The sequence below is a fragment of the Lipophrys pholis genome (genome assembly GCF_963383615.2).
Source record: "Lipophrys pholis genome assembly, chromosome: 13".
In the NCBI taxonomy this organism is placed as follows: domain Eukaryota; kingdom Metazoa; phylum Chordata; class Actinopteri; order Blenniiformes; family Blenniidae; genus Lipophrys; species Lipophrys pholis.
The window spans coordinates 28353820-28373413 of NC_137632.1; the positions used below are offsets into that span (position 1 = coordinate 28353820).

At 44.1% G+C, this 19594-nt stretch overlaps 2 protein-coding genes across 3 annotated transcripts in view; one reads left to right on the forward strand and one right to left on the reverse strand.

Moving 5' to 3' along the window:
• Positions 1 to 8922, reverse strand: part of frzb (frizzled related protein) — a 21677-nt gene extending 12755 nt beyond the window's left edge. The window contains exons 1-2 of one of the 2 annotated variants that reach the window (XM_080478632.1): positions 8570 to 8922; positions 105 to 353 (exon numbers count right to left, since the gene is read on the reverse strand). In XM_080478632.1, coding sequence (XP_080334758.1) covers positions 105 to 353; positions 8570 to 8774 — 454 coding nt within the window. In that variant the 5' untranslated portion in view covers positions 8775 to 8922. The remainder of the gene's footprint in view (positions 1 to 104; positions 354 to 8569) is intronic. The other variant, XM_080478633.1, reaches the window with a different exon arrangement.
• On the forward strand, positions 6663 to 19380 carry LOC308118920 (dual specificity protein phosphatase 19-like). The gene is made up of 7 exons (XM_080478634.1): positions 6663 to 7023; positions 10307 to 10392; positions 11592 to 11687; positions 12490 to 12724; positions 13439 to 13485; positions 14571 to 14723; positions 18769 to 19380. The coding sequence occupies exons 4-7, from the start codon at positions 12502 to 12504 to the stop codon at positions 18973 to 18975; spliced, it is 630 nt and encodes a 209-aa protein (XP_080334760.1). The 5' UTR covers positions 6663 to 7023; positions 10307 to 10392; positions 11592 to 11687; positions 12490 to 12501; the 3' UTR covers positions 18976 to 19380.
• The last annotated feature ends 214 nt before the right edge of the window (positions 19381 to 19594 follow it).

The window sequence follows — 19594 nt, forward strand, 5'->3', positions numbered from 1 at the left end:
AACATCCTGTAATGTCCAAACCATCTCAGCCTGGAACCTCTGGAGCTCCACCGGCAGACTGCTCAACCTCAGCTGGTTAAAAAAAAAAAACAGACGTTAGATACCTGGTCCTTCCGCCTTGACGATGGCCTCGGGCGAGATGCAGACGCCGCGGTCGTAGAGCGGCAGCTCGCTGCAGGCCAGGTTGTCGGGCCAGCTGTGGTTGTAGCGCTTCATGACCGGCTCGCAGCCGTGCTTGGCGCGCTCGCACACCGCCTTGCAGGGCTTGATGGGCTCGTGTTGGAAGTCGATGGTGCAGATTGGGGCGTACATGGCGCACAGGAAGAACAGCAAGTCCTGGCTACAGCCGGTACCTGGAGGGGCCAGAAAAAGAAGAACCACCAGAGAGTTGGCAGGAGCGCTTTTCTGTTCGGTACACAAATCACATGTTATCAGCAGTGGCGTCAAAATGCTAATCAGTAACATTGTTGTAGCTGAAACGCCAGATTATAGAGCATCTTCCTCCTCTAACATCAGATTGTAGAGCAGCAGTAGTACAATAAAGCAGCAATGTGACCATTATTATGAATTAACTTCCTAAAGAGTTTTTATAGTTTTTTAAGAGATGAAGGAACAAAGACTGGAGGATGAAACTCAATAAGACAGAAGACGCTCCCCCTGCTGGACACAGTAGGAACTTCCCATGAATTTCAGGTGAACATAAATTAAATGTGGTTTTAGAAAAGTTCCAGTTCTTGAAACGTCGCGGCTGTGTTGCTCTATACCTCTCACACTTGGTGTGGAAACATTTCAAACTGGGTTTTTCAATCTCAGATCAGTTCGTCTGATCTTGTGTTGGATCCCCCCCCCACCCCCCCCAGCAGCACGAAGCCACGGTGCGTTCAGGGACCTCCGGATGACCACGACATCCAGCACCGAGCGTCCGACTGCACATTTTCACAAAACCGGAGTGGCGAGGGTTGAACCGTGGGCCGGAGCCCGATCAGCAGAGTGGGACTGAGGTTTGGCTGTGCCGCTTCACAATGAAGTCACAGAAACATCTTGAACTTGTGACCTGAAACTGCTTCCTGGTTGTTTTTGGCCTGAAGGTCTTTCATTAGGACATTTTTTATGGTTGAAGCTTAGTGCTTCTCCCTTTTCCCTCCGCGCTCCTCCACTTTGAGCTCCAAGTTCCCTCAAACAACTTATTGAAGACAGATGTGAATCAAACCAGTAACATCATCCAACCAGTCTGTTGATTCTGCGTCACGCAACGATAGTTAAATATCAGGCTTTACCACTGCTTTGAGACACAGCGCTGATTGACCCCAAACATTTACATTCTGCATCGACTGACCCAGAGCGTTTACATCTTATTTCCTTGGGGTGTGTCAGACCCTATGTATGCTCCTCGATTAACCAAATCATTGCAGTGAAGCCAAACACCCACCGCCACCGACCTGTTAATGCAGAAGCCTTCAGAATCTTGATTACCTTCTCCAGCGAAAGTTGGGGGCAAAAGACAAATGATCAAGAAACACCAGAGCGTTCCTAGAACCAGGTCAAAATGAAGCAACACCGTGTTCACCTTTGTCTTCGAAGAGGGTTTCAACAATCTTCCTAGAAATGCACCTAGAAGTGACTGTGTTGTATTTGCTGTTATATAAATAAAGTTGAATTGAATTGAATTCCTCAGAGGTAATCTAGAATCCTCCCATCTCAGATTTAACTAAACATTCCAGTCAAGCAAAACAATGGTGGCTCTGAATTAAGTAGGAATCCAGGAAACTTCAGGGCAGGTTTCCAGGTCTGCTCTAACAGTTTGTCAAAAACAAATTCAATTTAAACTAGAGCTACACTCGGTAGAGCGCAGACCTTCACCACATTGAGGAACCGAGTTAGCATCGCTTGCATATTAGCCGTTAGCTCATATTTGATGCTAACTAGCCTCACTGCGTGAAACACTGAGCAGGGAGCGTCTCCATGGCAACAGACGCTGATCTCCTCCATGAGGTGCCTCTCTCGTCCACTTTGTATGGGACGTTTTTTTTAATAGTTTGGGGATTTATTCAGAAATTTAATCAATTTCATGCAATTCAAGTGAGTAGTTGTTGCAAAAAGTTGGTAAAATACATACCAACCAATGAATAAATACACTCAGACGGAAACTTCTCTGCCAACTTTGTTGGTCACTCAACGTTCGCTGGCGAAGGTAATTAACCCAACCTCAAAGCAGACCCCCCCCGATTGGGAAGAACTGATCAATAACCAGTTCTAAAAGCTGTTTGAAATTCCAAAATGGTAATCCACAGTAACGAAAAAGTTCAAAAGAAGATCAAACCTCCTCAAAACTCAGAAACATAAAGGAATTAGACAATAAGACGGTCAAAATTGAGCAATTTTTTATCAAAACAACGGTGGACGAAGCCACGATTAACAAATTCAAGAACTATCAGGGCAGTTTTTCCATGTCTGCTCTGAAATCCATAAAGTGTCAAGAGATAATCTAATTTAGACTACCTCACTGCAGGCAAAGCTTCAAGGCCGCCCACGACCTCTGTCATGGTTCTAGACTCTAGGATGTGAATCATTGATCTAGAATCAGTTCTAAAAGCGACACGATCAAAGTTCAAAGAAGCAATTCACAGATAAATCTCAGCACAAAAGCTCCCAAACTGTTAAAAACTCAAAAAGTTCCACAAAAAATCAAGAGGAATGAATCCAACCGCCGGGTCAAGATCCGTTCAGCAGAGTACAGAGCGACTTCAAATTAGCCGTGAAATCACAGTGAAATAAACTCTGAGAAACCAAACAGAAACCTAATCTCAGTCGACGGCAGCGGCTCCAAACCATTATTCTCCGGAGGCCCTGGGATTACCTCGGAGAGGGCTGAGGGTCACCTCTCCACGGCGTCCGATTCCACAGAACCTCAGAGTGAAGCCAAACACAGCAGACACACCCACCGGCAACAACCTGCAAAATCAGGACGCTCCCAAGGCGGCTCCACGTCCTGCACAAGTCTTTCTTTGAAATGATGTTGGATTACCTGATCCAGCCCCCCATCGTCACCCGCCTCCCACCGTCCTGGACCCCTTGTTGTGTTCCACGGCCAAGAGGTGAAACCGGTTACATCCTGGACTCGTCACCAGTTCATCACATCTCACCTCTGGATAAGTTGTTTATCTGCACCCTGAACGGGTTCTTCATGACCGCCTGAACTCTTTGACCGTTTTTGACAGTGTTCTGGAGGGTGTACGACACTTCTGGAGCCGTGATCGATTGTGGATTGTGAAGCTTTTTAAAACTGGCTCTCAATCGGTCTTTCTCAATCTGGACTCCAAGACATCCAGTCGATCCCTCACACACACAAGTTGAGTTCCACCCGAACTGGACTGCACTTCTTATCACGAGCAAACACTTCTACCTCCGTCACACTGGAGACCTGCACGTTCCGCACACACAAGGTATTTGACCATGGCGGCATTTTTCTGTCTCCAGTTTCACTTTCTTATCTGGAGGAGGTAAATATTCCACAATCACTCAGCTCTATGGTGGAGGATACTGGGAGATTGTTTTAACTCCAGAAATACTGGAAGCAAGCATCAGATCAACTAGAGCTACACTCGGTAGAGCGCAGGCCTTCGCCGGCGCCACATTTGTCACCATGGAAACCAGTGGATCACAAGGTTATCTGATCCACCACTCCACTCCTTCCATCCTCTGTCATGGTCCTTTGAATCACTGTTTGACACTGATGCAAACACGTTTTACAATTTCCGTGTGACCCCTCCCCGACCTTTGACCCCTCACGCAGACCAGGGTGATGACCTCACTGCATCACGTGACATATCAGAGGAAAGGGAATTGAAAACTGAACGTTTTGGCGTTGGTTTGACATCAATCGGATTAAAAATAGTTTGAGGTTTTCGTGTCCTAGACCCTTCCTGTGGGCTCTCCACCTGCAGGAAGGTTCTTAATGTGGTGCAATGTGATCTGGGTGACGGTGCTCAGACTGACACCCCCACCACCCGGAAACGGAGAAGCGGAAGAAAATGGATGGATGGATGGGTGTCCTAGACCTTGACCTTTGACCCTATCGGATGAGGAAAGTTGGTAAAAACATAAAAACGTAGCCTTCGCCCCAACTTTTGTTGGCGAAGGTAAATAGCTCCAGCTGTTTGTTTTGATTTCTAAATGTTTCGTACTAAAAATGAATCCTGGTGAAGCTGTTGATGACCCGACATCACGTAAAACAATATTATAATTTAGTGGAAAATGTAGGAAATATCCATGGAGAAGGAAGAACAGCGTTTCAAACATATTGCATTTCCAGTGGCCCCGAGCAGCGTTCTTATTAAAGTTTTCAGTTTTCACTTTGTTGTGGAAACTTTTCTTTAAAAACCTTTTCCCCCAAATTCCCTCCAAGAAAGTCAGAGGACACGAAGGCCGGACCCGTCCAGCGAGTCACTGTGGTTTTATTCGTCTTGTGTGCCGATCTCAGCGGGTTCCCACACTACAGGCTGGGAAACGTTAACTATCATCAGCAGGATTCATTTTTTAACTAGAAAGTAATTTGAACTTGAAAACCCTTCAAACAGAACCTGAAACCCGAACAGCAGCAGGAGGAATCAAACTCCGACCAACCTCTCAAACACTCTCCATCACCGCTGCAGCTGCCAACTGGGTTCTTTTTTTTGTTTCCTCTTACCTCTTGAGTAAAGAAAACATAATCAGAATGATTATTCCCACAAAAATGTTTCCATAAACTCAAAGTGAGCTGATGGTTTAGGAGGCTGGAGCAGCTCCAGCTCCGCTGCAGGCTCAGAGCCCGACTGACGAAACACACAAACAGAGCAGCTGCCCGGAAAACAGAGCCGATCTCAGCCCTGATTAGGAGTTTCACCAAGTCACAAACGTTATGCAAGTTACTGGAAGGTGCTGCTTGGGAGAGGGCGAGGATTATCAGGAGGTCCCAGAGGTCCGAACTGTTCAGCCTGAAAACTCGTCAACCAACAACATGGAGGCTTTGGTTTCCCTCTTTTCTCATGGTTGATGAGAAAAAACAAATATTAAGGTTGAATTCATTAATATGTCATCAAAATAATGAAGTTAGAGGAGGAAGCTGCTCTATAATCTGGATGTTAGAGAAAGATGCTCTATAATCTGGATGTTAGAGGAGGAAGCTGCTCTATAATCTGGATGTTAGAGGAGGAAGATACTCTATAATCTGGATGTTAGAGGAGGAAGATGCTCTATAATCTGGGTGTTAGAGGGGGGTGTGCTCTACAATCTGGATGTTAGAGGAGGAAGCTGCTCTATAATCTGGATGTTAGAGGAGGGAGATGGTCTATAATCTGGATGTTAGAGGAGGAAGATACTCTATAATCTGGATGTTAGAGGAGGAAGATGCTCTATAATCTGGGTGTTAGAGGGGGGTGTGCTCTACAATCTGGATGTTAGAGGAGGAAACTGCTCTATAATCTGGATGTTAGAGGAGTGGGATGCTCTATGATCTGGATGTTAGAGGGGAGATGCTCTATCATCTGGATGTTAAAGGGGGATATGCTCTACAATCTGGATGTTAGAGGAGGAATATGCTCTACAATCTGGATGTTAGATGAGGAAGCTGCTCTATAATCTGGATGTTAGAGGGGGGAGATGCTCTCGTGAAAAACTTGTTACCTTCAATAATACACAGAATGAGGCAAAACAACAGGAACTTTACTGTATTTTCCAAAGTTTTCCTCAGATGTTATGGTCATGCAGTACTAGTTTGCACCACAAGATGGTGTAATGAGTCACTCAAAGACCCAGTCGAATGGAACCAACCTCAACTCAAAACTACCAGAAGAGCCAAAACTCTGGAAATGAAGCGACCCAACACTGCCATCTAATGTACAACAGAGGCATTACTGAAATTTCACCTTTAAAGACCTTTTGAAATACAAAGAACTCCTGAACCATGATTTTACCGAACACCAATGGCGCTTCAGTGAAATGTTGTATCTTTGTTTTGACATTTTTCAAACCGTCGAGTTTTTATCCATAGTTCTGTCCCAAACAAGTGAAACTTTTCCTAAACCAGGACCAAAACGGGAATTTATCTTCACGCCCGTTGGCCTGCTGTCGTTCGTCGCCTCCTCCCACACGGGGATTGTTGTACATCGGATACCATCGATACGTCGGGAACTGGACAGAACTCTCTCAGGCTTCATTTAGAAAACTTTCGTAGAGTTTTGAGGATCAATTTCCCCGACAATGGCGCTCAGAAGCACGGAAAAGTCAACGACTCCGTCTCCATGGAAACAGGGGAAAATCCGCACCACGGTCGTAGTAACTGGTCCTTCTGCACATGCTCAGTAGACGGACAGGAAGAACAACGTTTGTTAAAAATTACAGAAACATCCAACAGCGCCAACTCATGGCCCAACATGCCAGCTACATCAGTACTAGCGTTTCCCGCAGAGCGCTGTCGTGTAAAGGCGAAACTTTTCTGAAATGGAAACGTGAAAACAACGTGTTTTTACTGCAAACGTCGCGTAAACGAGGCCTCGGGTACACGTTCAGAAACACATCCCCTGGATTCTTAACCAGTCAAAATATTCGACACACAAATATTTGGCTTCATTTCTAAACTCCGCCCCTTCTGCTGGGGTTCATGTGATCGTCTATGAACCGACAGCAGATCTAAATATGACCTTGATCCGACAACATTGTACAATTCGTCCACTTCTACTTCTACACATTTTACCAGGAAGATGTAGAGATTAGCAAACTTTGATTGGATGAGCTGAGCGGCGCTGAGCGGCGCTGAGCGGAGCTGCTGCCCACTCGCCTCGGTTGAGTCCAGAAACGACCCGAACACAGAGCGTCAGTGTTCCAGACGCAGACCCCAGGAAACACAAACACTCTGCGGGTTTCAGGCGACGGAGCAAATATTTAAAGGACGGCTCGCTCCGGCCGCACCAGAGGGTCGGTGTTTAGAAACAGTGAGAAGGATCTTCCTCGCGGCCCGTTTCGCTCTGGGATTGTTTACGTGTGGAGGTACGGCGCCGTCACCGGGTCGTTTACTATAAACAGGATGATTTACCTTCATAGAGGTAAAACTCACAGGTGGTTATTTTCACAATATGAAGCTTTAAAACCGTCTGGAATTCTCCTGCGATTTAGTTTGAAGTACTGCAGTAGTACTCTCAATGATTAAATTCTAGTCAACAAGAAGTACTGGTCCAAATCTCTAAAAATGTAATTGCAAACTTAAAAAATACATACAAAGTACGAGGAGCAACAACAATAAGAGCAACAACAACTACAAAAAATCTGAACATTGCAAGTTTGCAGATGAAAATAAAGTATTAATCAAATTGTGGCCAGACTTTATATTCTAATGTTACATTGATTTAATTACTCAGTTAAAAACAGACTTATTGCAGGTAAGCTGCTCAACTGATTACTCACAGTATAAGTTACTTTTATTCAATAAATCTGTATGACAAGTCTCTATCAAAAAGCACGGTACTCACACAAACTACAAAGTATAAACTATAAAAACACAGATTGAAAGATTTGAATATTAATTATAAAGTTGATTATGTCAATAAATGTAACCTAAATATGAGTAAAACTACGTAAGAGAATAAAAATACTTATTTGAGAGTGCAGATGTATTTTCATAGTAAGTAGTTTCAGAGTATTTGTAATTTGTTGAATTGATTTGTTGAAGTCTGAATAAACAAACAAACAAACAAACAAACAAACAAACAAACAAATAAATAAGTTGACAAAAGCAAAACATGAAAGAAATGGTTGACGTCTGAAAAAAATGATCAACAAAATGACCATAATAAATAAAATATAAAAATGGCAAAATAACAATAAATTTAATTAATATAAATAAAATATAGAAAGAAAATAAAAATAAAGAAAACATTACCATACTAAATAAAATATAAAATTTAAATATAAAAATAACAGTAAATAAAATTAAGAAAAACAAAATTAATAAATACAGTAAAAATAAAGAAAGAAATTACAATAATAAATATATCAAATTAAAATATTGAAACGTCAAAATTACAATAAATAAATAAATAATTACAATAAAAAAATTGAAAGTATATATTGTATAAAAATATAAATAGAGATATATAGAAATAAATGGAAATTCAAAAATTAAAATAAATACAATAATAACTGTTGAAGCCGTCAGGACTTCATCAAGTACCCCATGGAGTACTTTACAAAGGACTTTTTGACATCATGTTGGACCCCATGGAGGATTTTATGAAGGACTTCAGAAAGGACTTAGTGGAGTTCTGTATACAGGACTTCATGAGACCTCATGCAGGACTTCATGAGACTCCGTTCAGGACTTCATGAGACTCCATGCAGGACTTTATGAGACCATGCAGGACTTCATGAGAACCCATGCAGGACTTCATGAGACCATGCAGGACTTCATGAGACTCCGTGCAGGACTTCATGAGACTCCATGCAGGACTTCATGAGACTCCGTGCAGGACTTCATGAGACTCCGTGCAGGACTTCATGAGACTCCATGCAGGAGCATCTGTGGGCTGCAGCCACTCACCCAGCAGACCCTCGAACTGCTCGATGGCCAGCACCGCGTTGTCCTGCGTGCTGTGGTGGAGGTGGTTCGGCATCTTGGTCATGTTCCAGGGCATGGACCGGCACAGCGGGATCCGGACCGGCTCGCAGGACGCCGCCCGGACCGCGGCCGGCCACAGGGCGCAGGACACGGCCAGCAGAGGCACGCAGAGTCCCGGGGAGAGCATGACGGGGGCTCGGTGCGGAGGTCAGGGCTCCGGGGGGGCAGAACCAGGTCTGCTCGGTCCTGCTGCTCCGAGCTTTTACTGATGATCCTCCAGGGGGAGAGGGAGGAGCTGGAGATCCTCCTCCTCTTCCTCCTCCTCCTCCTCCTCCTCCTCCTCCTCCTCTGATCCTGCACAGGAACACTTAGATTCCTTTTAGATGAAAAGTCAACACAAGCAAAGCTGCTAAAAGCTCACAGATGAGAAATCCTCTGGTCTCATGTAAAAACGGACTAAACTGCAAAACTTGAGTTAAGTTCACACCAGAGGTTGTCAAAGTGTGGGGCGGGGGTCTTCTGAGGGCCGCTGCAGCGAGTCTGGAGGTCAGGGGGGCGGCTTCAAACAACAAAGTAATAATAATAATAATAATAATAATAATAATAATAATAATAATAATAATAATAATAATAATAATAATAATGATAATAATAATATAAAAGTCATTAGGTGAACTTTTCCAAAACGTTCCGTCTCAGTTGAAACAGGAAAAACGCCCACTTTTCTGAAACCAAATCACTTTCAGCGTTTCTGCTGTTTCCATGGAAACGGACATTGTTCACAAAACGTTGCTGTGTATTTTTCAAACAAAAAAAACAAAACGACGATGTCGTCTAAACGACGCCTGAGTCCCAGTATTTATTATTTAAATAGGTAAAGTCTCCCTGCATGTCGTTGGACGGATTCAGTGGTTCAGTGTGTCTGATGTTGACCTTTGACCTTCTGCATGCTCACTGCATTAACAACTCTGTTACTGGGCCCGCACGGATGATTATGACGCAGCAATCTGAGTGTGTGTGTGTGTGTGTGTGTGTGTGTGTGTGTGTGTGTGTGTGTGTGTGTGTGTGTGTGTGTGTGTGTGAGATTGTGTTGGCTGTAACTCAATCCGAACATGGGAAGCTCCTCCAACATCTGACAACCATTACCACTATCAACACACCCACACACACACACACACACACACACACACACACACACACACACACACACACACACACACACACACACACACACACACACACACACACACACACACACACACCCCCGGACCTCTCTGGGTTTTCTGACTCATGGATCACCGTGCGGAGAGCTGAGTCAGCACTTTCCCCTCCATCCTTCCCTCGCTCCTTTGTTGTTTCCCTCTCTCCCCCCGGTTGTTTCCTCTGGTTCTCATGATTTCATCTCACATCGTGTGTGTTTGTGTTTCTCCTGACGTAAAGACCTTCTCACCGCTGGCAGGAAAACCTTATCTGCACAAACTCACTGAACACATCTTGTTCTCCCCGTCTTCTCCTCCAACGTCTGCTGCTTTCTTCTCTTCTTACTGGCGTGTTACCTCCTTTCCTTTCCTTTCCTTTCCTTTCCTTTCCTTTCCTTTCCTTTCCTTTCCTTTCCTTTCCTTTCCTTTCCTTTAATCCACACATTTGTCTTTGCTGACAGACGCCAGCCTACGTGACCAACAGTTTGATTATTGTTTGTTTGTCCCTAAATCCTCTCAGATTGACGTGTAGAAGATCAAAGCTCCAGACCTCTGAGGTCATCAGGAAGAGGTTGACTCACTGTTCCTACAGTCAGAAGAAACAAGGTGAAGCAGCTTTTAGTTCCTACCTCCTCACCTGTGGAACAAACTTCCTGAACACCTGAAGACTGCTGACACACTCACTGCTTTTAAATCAGGACTTAAAACATTCCTAGATACAGGCTTTAGAATAAACAATAGATTTTACTTACTTTATTAAACTAATCTTAATAAATCTCTTACCTTATCTATTCTACTTTTTATGCTGTTTTTAAAACTTTTAGATTAATTTCTATTTTTAATATTTTTTTATGTCTTTGTCATTTTTTTCTTTATTTCCTTAATTTCTTTTATTTCTTTGTAAAGCACTGTGAATTGCCCTGTGTTTGAGTGGTGCTCTATAAACACATTTGCCTTGCCTTGCCTTGCCTTGCCTTGCCTATTAAAATGAAATTAGGGTGTCTCATCCCTCAGATGTTACCCAGCTCTCCTCTGCACATATTTGTGGCTATTCTGTGTCTTTTATATTTATTTTGTGTGTCTTTGTAGTTATTTTGTGTCTTTATGCTTTTATTTTGTGTCTCTTTGTGGTAATTTTGTGTCTTTTGACTTTTTGTCATCATCTCGTGTCTGCTGATAGTTATTTTCTATTATTTGCTGCTTCAAGCCTCATCATACTAACTTATTATCTTTCTGTTTATGTTCACAGCTTCATGGGTCACTCCAACTTCAACACCTGTTTTATTTCAGTCTACTGAGTGATGTGGCTCCCTCTAGTGGAGCTCTTAGAAAATACATCTCTCCTCAACAGCTTTACCCATTTTGGATCCCTGTTATAGGAATTAGAACTGTTTTATGACTCTTTATTTTCTCTTTAAAAAACCTCTCGTGATGTAAATGTGATGAGTGTTCAGGTAAAACAAGGTAAAGATGACTTTAAGATGCACCATCTAGTCTTTTTATGAAGCACAGAATAAAAATATCAAACTATCATGAAGCTGTAAACGAGAGTTTTATTTGTGATGAAGTGGCCCTGGAGCTGTGTCTTTGTTCCAGAGTCCAGGTGAAACTCAGACGGGCCTCAGGTTTCATGTTACACACCTCCAGCAGGGGTTCACCACTTCACCTCGCTCAATACACACTAGCACCAGAGGGGCCGGTTCAGTCCTGGTCTAACCCGGACCAGGTTCAGTCTGCAGACCGGAGGAGGACGATGCTGAATGCAGGAGTGTGTTCATCTTCTTCTTCTTCTTCTTCTTCCTCAGACTGAGCTGGACCTTCTCTCCTCTCTGGTTTCTGGGTTTTAAAGCAGCAGCGGTGGAGAAAAGAGGCCATTCAGAGTCAGACGACTGAACAAACAGGTACGATTTTCACTTATTTTTACTGCAAAGAGCCGCTGGTAAACTATTAACTAACTAACAAACTATTATTGAGCCGAGTCAGAACAACACTGTTGCTTGTGTTTGTACCATCAATTACAATTAAAGGGAAAGAAATGTTAAAATAAACAACCTGCAGTTTGTGTTGCACTCATTTATATATTATCCATAATAAAATATAGAATAGAATAGAATAGAATAGAACTGCTTTTAATCAGGTGCAAATGATTCTGCAACTCAATTAAAAAAAAAAATGTAATCTATTTTTAATTTGATATGCATCAAAGTTCTTCAAAACAGACTGAGATTTAACATAATCAAAGGTATTACACATATAATCAGGTACGGTATATATTTATTTATTTAGCGCATTTAAAATTTTTTATTTTTTACAAAGTGCTTCAATAGAAAAGCCGCGATAATAAGGAGCATCAACAGTGTGGTTGGTCCTGTCAGTGATGGAGGGGAAAGTCACCAGGGGAATTATTGATTATTAGATTTTAAAAAAGCACTCAGCTTTAGAAAGAGCTCTCATTGAGGAGGTCCCAGAGCGGTGAGTAGCTGCTGAGCCAAACTGGACCTGCTGGTGAGCAGCAGGAATCTCCACTGATTCACAAAGTGAACGTCAAGACAGACGACATTTTGACAAACTCTGCACACCAACGAATTCAGAGTCTTGGAGCTTCGTGTGTCACCTGAGCTTCGAGGAACCTCTTGACTGCCGTCAATAAACCAGTGAACATGTTGATTGATCTCACCCTTCCCGCCTGTTCTGGGTGTCCAGGCCGCCGCCGTCATGCAGTCCCTGACGGAGGAGATCCAGAGCTTCTCTCGGACCCGGCTGAGGAAGCAGTGCACCCGGGTGACGTCTCTCAGCGGCCGGCGCATCATCGAGACCTGGAAGGGTTCGACCATCACCGTGGTGGAAGAACCGCTGGCGCCGGAGAGGATGCTGGGATACGTCCCGGACACTTCCTGGGATCTGCAGGTCGGCGCCGTCAAGCCCTTCCTGCTGCTGGGTGAGTCAGACTGCAGCCTGGGATGGAGACGGGGGGGGGGGAGCTGTGAGCAGAGTGAGTTCATCAACATCTTGACTTCAGTCAGAGTAGTAACAGAAATATGGCAAAGACAACTCCATGACCAAATACTGGGATGGGTCATGGGGTCATAGGGTCAGAGTTAAGGTGAGGGTAAGGTTTAGGGTTAAGGTCAGGGTAAAGGTTAAGGTTAAGTTTGGGGTCAGGGTTAAGGTGAGGTTTAGGGTTAGGGTTAGTACTGAGTGAAATTGTACTGAAGAGAATTGCTGCTCAAATTCAGGCGACTTCGAGATAAACCTGAACCAAAACCAAAAATCCCCTCTAATTTAGTTCCCAGCACGTTTGACCGACTGGTTCTAGACTCTTTTCTACCTCCGGTATCGTCTTCATGAGGGTCAGGCTCTCCCCTCATCAGGGTGCCCTCATTCTCTGGGGGACGTCGGCCCGCCGGCATCCGATAAGGCCAGTAACTGGAGCTGCGCTGGGGGTGGGGGGGTGGGGGGGGTGGAGTACCTGGCTGGTTCACCGCTGGATCGACCTCGTGACCTGAGGCGGACACTGAGCCTGTGCACAATGGCTTTTTGCAATGGCAATCCCCCGAAACCTAGAAGGGTCCCTGTTTGACCCTGGACAGTGGAAACACGAATCGTGACACAAACAGTAATTATCTTGTCACGTCTCGTTTCGTGTCCGCAGGTTCTCAAGATGCCGCGCACGACTTCAGCACTCTGAGGAAACACAAGGTGAGATTCTCAACGAAGTGATGAGACACACCTGAGCAGACGGGGCCAGCCAGTCCTCCTCCAGCCGGTCCTCCTCCAGCCGGTCCTCCTCCAGCTGGTCCTCCTCCAGCAGTTCCTCCTCCAGCTGGTCCTCCTCCAGCAGTTCCTCCTCCAGCAGTTCCTCCTCCAGCCGGTCCTCCTCCAGCAGTTCCTCCTCCAGCAGTTCCTCCTCCAGCAGTTCCTCCAGGAGGATGATGGCTAATATGCGTCATCGATTTTCGGAGAGGCTCAATAAGTCGTTTAAGATCCGGATGACAGAGATCGGACATTTACCAAGTAGATTATCGTGGTTCCTGTTATTTTGTTGTCTCTAGTGACCATGTCGTTGACAAAGTTGCCGTGGGAAATAGAAAAATGTCCAAAGTCTGAGGAGTTTAGCCAGTTTGACAGTTCCCAGTCTGCAGTGGTCAGTATTGATCGAATGTCCACCAAACGGTGTTTATCTGGAGAACATGGACCAAAGATGACTTAATATTAGAAAGCCAGCTTCTTACATTAATAGATTAGTTCCTTTCTGAGGAGTTCGTTATTATCTGACTTTCTCCCATTGCCATCGGTGATCAGCTCAAACAACTTTCATTTGGACACATGGGAGGATGGATGGACTTACTGAATGTACAATGTGGTGGATGAACACTGCTCAGGTTCAACTGGATGGATGGATGGATGGATGGATGGATGGATGGATGGATGGTTAGTTGGTTGGTTGAATGGAGGGGCAGTTGTTGGAGGGATGATGGATGTATGGTCAAAGGTGGAGGGATGGAGGGATGGATGGACTTTGCATTACAGCCGTCACCATCAGTGTTTGAGGGTGTTCGTCAGTGAACGATATAAATTACAAAGTAAAATCTCCCAACTGTTTCGAAATCCGAACGTCTTTCTGTTGCAAACGTCCCGAACAATCAGAGTTTTGTACCGAACGCCTTAACGTGGAGTGTAAGAACTGTGGATGCACCGACACCACTTTGTTCCAGGGCGAGTACAAGTACTAATCTTCAGCTACTTGCACGATACGGATCTTGTGCCGCTCTTTTCCCCGCCAGGTGTCTCACATCCTGAACGTGGCCTTCGGCGTGGAGAACGTGTTTCCAGACCTGTTCATCTACAAGACCGTCAGTATCCTGGATCTCCCCGACACAGACCTGCTGCTTCACATCCAGGACTGTTGTGACTTCATCCAGCAGGCTCGCAGTGAGGTAACACACAGGCCATTCATTCATTCATTCATTCATCCATCCATCCATCCATCCATCCATTCATTCATTCATTCATTCATTCACTTTATCGTACAGAAACAATCAGAGAAAGACTGAAACCAGCAGGTGTTTAGCTTTAGATTTAAAGGTGCAGTACGTAACGTTTAAGTAATATGACTTTTGGGCATTAGGTGGCAGTAGTGAGTCGACACAGTTTGTCTCAGATTCAGCTCTTTTTTTTTTTTTTTTTTTACCAAAAAGTACAGACTAGATTTTGTATTTGAAGGACTGGACAGGCGAGTTGGTTAGCCTGCTTAATCCAGCAGCGTTACTTTGAGATAATCTGATAAACATCAGTGGCGCTACATGGCGGTCGGCGACTAATTCTTCTGCTGAGTTAATAAATGTTTACAAGGAAAACTCTCATAAGATAATCAACATTTATAGCATCTCACTCATCATTCCTAAACGTGTCACGGTTGTGAAGAGCAGTTTGAAGCTTTTATTGAAAACCATATTGGATTTTAAGCGTTAGAGATATCGTGTAGTTCTCTGGAGGTTAGCATGTAGCATCAACACTTTCCTTTAGCGTCTGAAATTCTTTAAACCTTCCATACCTGCTGACACGACAACGTTTTCAAGTGAAAACAGTGATGCCGGGAGTCACAGCAGAGTTGTCATCTCTGCTCTATGCACTTAGCATTTAGCATTAGCAGATACTTTCACTAAATTCCAGTTTACTCCCAGTCCATATTCTCCTGGACTTGGTACTTTTATTTTTGACAGTCACCGTCTGTCTACTAGTGTGTGTGTGTGGTTTCCGTACAAAAACAAACAACAGCACCCACTAGTGGCCTGGCATGCTAACTACATCGCTTTCAGTGTCTCTGTTGATACGGACGTCCGTTTCCAAAACTTTGCCGTGAAACAAAAAACACAGAAACGATGTGTTTTCACTTGAAATGTTGTCGTGTGAACGGGGCTCGAAACAAGAGAGAGAAAGTTTGTTGTTTTCCATAAATTCAAGATGAGCGTCCGACAGAAGGAAGACATCGTTTCATGTAAATGCGACTTATTGAAAAGTCATTAAAGTCCATGGAGACGGCGTTGGAGTGTTTGCAGGAAGTTATGTTGGGGGTTATGAATGAAGTCAACCCACAAACAAACTCTCTCTGTAACGAAGCCACAGTCAGCTTCAGTTTCTGAGGAGCTAAATTTACATAATTTAATATTCATAAAGACGAAAGAGGAACCTGAATGTAGATTAATCAGTTCAAATAAATGAGCAAACAGAAGAATGGAAGATTGGTCCTGGATACTTTCACTCCTTTTCCTCCACTTCCAGACAGATTATCGCAGCGTCGACATCCCACACACGTTTGGATCTTTCCTCCTCTCGTTTCCTCTCCTCATTCCCTCGTTTCCTCTCCTCATTCCCTCGTTTCCTCTCCTCTTTTCCTCGCTTTTGAATAATAGATGTTTAGTTTTGTTCATGTTTTATTAAACTGCAAACAGATCAGATCTCAGTGCCATACAAGCTTTTAGCAGCGAAACCCAGGCCTCACCTTAACATGACACCGCACACACACACACACACACACACACACACACACACACACACACACACACACACACACACACACACACACACACACACACACACACACACACACACACACAGTCGGTCATTAGGGAGTCATTAAAGGTGTTTGATTACAGGAAGTGTGTGTGCACTCATTATAATATGTTTCTCTGTGTGTATGTGGTAATTCCAGCCTCCATAATGATGCTTTTACGTAGAAATGCGGGTTCGGATTACCCAGCAGGCCATCTGGCTGGAGATGACCATCAGATATTGGCGCACTCGTGACACCAACACGGACCGCATCGTGTGGCGGCGTCCATGACGGCGGCACAGAAACACCAACTGCTGCTCTGTTCAGAGTAGAAACGCACCGATACTACTTTATTAAAGGACGAGTTCGAGTACTAACCTGTAGCTACTTGCTGATACCAGGTCCCGATGTGACTACTTATTAAATGCTATTAACGCTACGTCACCTCCAGCAGCGTCACAGTCTCCTGTAGCATAGCGCCGAGCATAGCATCTCTCTCCGCTCTGCGCTATGCTACTGGAGACTGAGCTGCTGGTTGTGAGAGTATCTGTTTCTTTAATCATGTTTAGCATGTAGCATGTAGCATTGCTGGTGCGCGAGCCCCGAAACTCTTTAGCATGTAGCATGGCTGGTGTGTGAGCCTGACGCTCGTTAGCATGTAGCATGTAGTTGTAGAGTTACGTTAAACAGACTGCTGTTCCAAATGTCTCTGGTGATGAAGTTGCTGTTGAAGAAGTTGCTAGTGATAAAGTTGCTGGTGTTGAACTATCTTTGTCAGAACATGATTTACAGCCTGTCTTACTTTTGACATTCTCATTAACATTCAGGAATCTTGCGGAGACGTTGGCGACGCTTGACGTCTCGTAATAATCGCTGGGTTGTGTCTGGGAGTTCTCAAGTACGAGTGCTCCATGCAATATCGGTAACGGTGCATCCCCAGTACAGAGATTTGGTCATATTTACACCCGCTGTGCATCCCCAGTCTTTACTTCGACACATCATCGAGTCATTTTCTCAGTTTTCATGCACATAAAGATTTGGGGAATTCTGCAGGTTTTCAGGAGAACCTGAGCAGTTTTCTGTTTTAATCAGTAGGTGAACATGTCAAGCCATGTCCAGTGTGTGTGTGTGTGTGTGTGTGTGTGTGTGTGTGTGTGTGTACATGTGTGTGTGTGCTGGCTGATTAAATGGAGGTGGGGGCCAGCGGCTTGGAGGTGGAGAGCGGGGGATAAGTGGGACAGGGTGAAGCTTTCATGAGAAGGAAAAAGCAGGTTGTAATGGAGAAGCTAATGTCCGACTCCGCTGGGTAATAAACAAGACGGCTCTCTGCTAAATAGCCTGCGGTGGCGGGAAATAAAAGGTGGATCAGGTCACACCCTGAAAGCTCCATGCTGTTGGTGTGCAGCGCAGCCCAGTGTTCACAGAGCCACACTGCAGGTTTGATTAACACAAATGGGTTTTTTTTTTCTTAAAGAATATTTTGTACTTTCTTTGGTTTTACACCAAACTTCTCCCTGTTCTTCTTCACTACATCATGAATCTACTCTGAGGTCTTCATCAGCTTCAAATCCAACATTTCTTATCTGTTATATCTTTAAAAAGTTGCACTTTGGGAGGTGTTTTGAAAAGGTTTTCAGTGCATCTGAGCGCCGTTTTGGTACCAACAGATCCCCAAAATGCAACTAAAGTTTGCCGTTTTCGCGGGGCCTAACTCTAAACTCGTGTTCTCATGACACAAATACTTCCCACCACAGAAAGTGGGAGGTTTTGGTTTCATACCAGACTTCCTGAGGAATTCTACATGTAAACTAGAGCCACACTCGGTAGAGCGCAGACCTTCGCCAGCGCCACATTTGTTTGCGGGACTGAGTTAGCATCGCTAGCTTGATAGCCGTTAGCTCATATCGACACTAACTAGCCTGTCAGGTCACACTGTGAAACACTGAGCAGGGAGCGTCTCCATGGCAACAGATGCTGATCTCCTTTGATCTCCTCCATGAGGCGCCTCTCTCATCCACTTTGTATGTAATTTTTTTCTTTTTTGCAGTTTTTGGGGATTTTATTCTGAAACAGTTAAAACATTAATGTCCCAAAACCTAATCGATTGATGACAAATCATCCCTGAAAATTTCATGCAATTCAGGTCAACACTTTTTGCAAAAAGTTGGTAAAATACATAAACACAAACCAATAAATAAATAAACACAAGATGAAAACATAACCTACTCTGCCAGCTTCATTGGTCATCAAACCTTTGTTTGTGAAGGTAAAAACAGTGAGATCTGTTGTGGCTGACATACTAATTATAGTAATAATATATAATATATTCGGAATTCTTCAGGCGACGGAGTTCCTGTCTTCATCAGAATTCTGTCGAAACGTGTCAAAGACCTGTTGTATGTTGACGATTCATCGTTGTCTCCTCCTAGAATGGCACTGTGCTGGTCCACTGCAACGCCGGCGTGTCTCGAGCCCCCGCCGTGGTCATCGGATACCTGATGTCATGTGATGGACAGTCCTTCAAGGACGCACTCTCATTGGTCCGATCGGCTCGTCCTGCCTCCTCGCCCAACCCCGGCTTCATGGAGCAACTGAGCAACTTCAAATCTTCAACCGTCAATGGGTCCAAACACTGAAGGGAGGAAGACGAACACGGTCCGGCGGTTTATAAACCCAATGGCAGTCTGAAGGATTCTAAACCTGAACACGGTCCAACGGTTTAGAAACTAAACCGTCGTTCCAACGGTTTAGTTTCACGTATTCTGGATTTAATGAGAACAATTTAAACGTTAATGAGGGTTATATTGGAAGACCTTATAACAACCAGACCATAAAGGGTTTGTTCGATGATCCAGAATACATAAACCTCCCTCAAAACAAGTTTTGAGACGTGATTCTTTTCAGTTTGTGTGTTTTATTGACGACGTCCTCTTTGTGTTCTGATGCTGTCGTCTCCGATTTCTGATTTGTCCTTTGATTAGTTGAACGCCACAAACTCCATCATGTCATTTCTTAAGAGTGAACATCGAATAAAGAGGTGGAAATATATTCGCTGCGGCTGTTTGGTGTTTTTTTAAATACGTAACATCAGGAAACATCACTTCTGTCTCTTTTCATCACATCGAGGGTTTTTTCTTTCTTTTCTCTTCTGTCTTATGGCCTCAAATATCAAGTCCGTGTTTGACAAACGTGACGGGTTTGTGATGAACTGATCAAAAGTCCTTTTTAAAATAGTAAAAAAGAAAACTTTCATTA

What these genes read in the sequence shown, in the direction of transcription:
- LOC308118920 (XM_080478634.1), top strand. Translation starts at nt 12,502, where the DNA reads ATGCAGTCCCTGACGGAGGAGATCCAGAGCTTCTCTCGGACCCGGCTG. An exon ending in CAAGCCCTTCCTGCTGCTGG is followed by an intron (nt 12,725 to 13,438) that starts GTGAGTCAGACT and finishes TCGTGTCCGCAG; the next exon opens with GTTCTCAAGATGCCGCGCAC. An exon ending in GCACTCTGAGGAAACACAAG is followed by an intron (nt 13,486 to 14,570) that starts GTGAGATTCTCA and finishes TTTCCCCGCCAG; the next exon opens with GTGTCTCACATCCTGAACGT.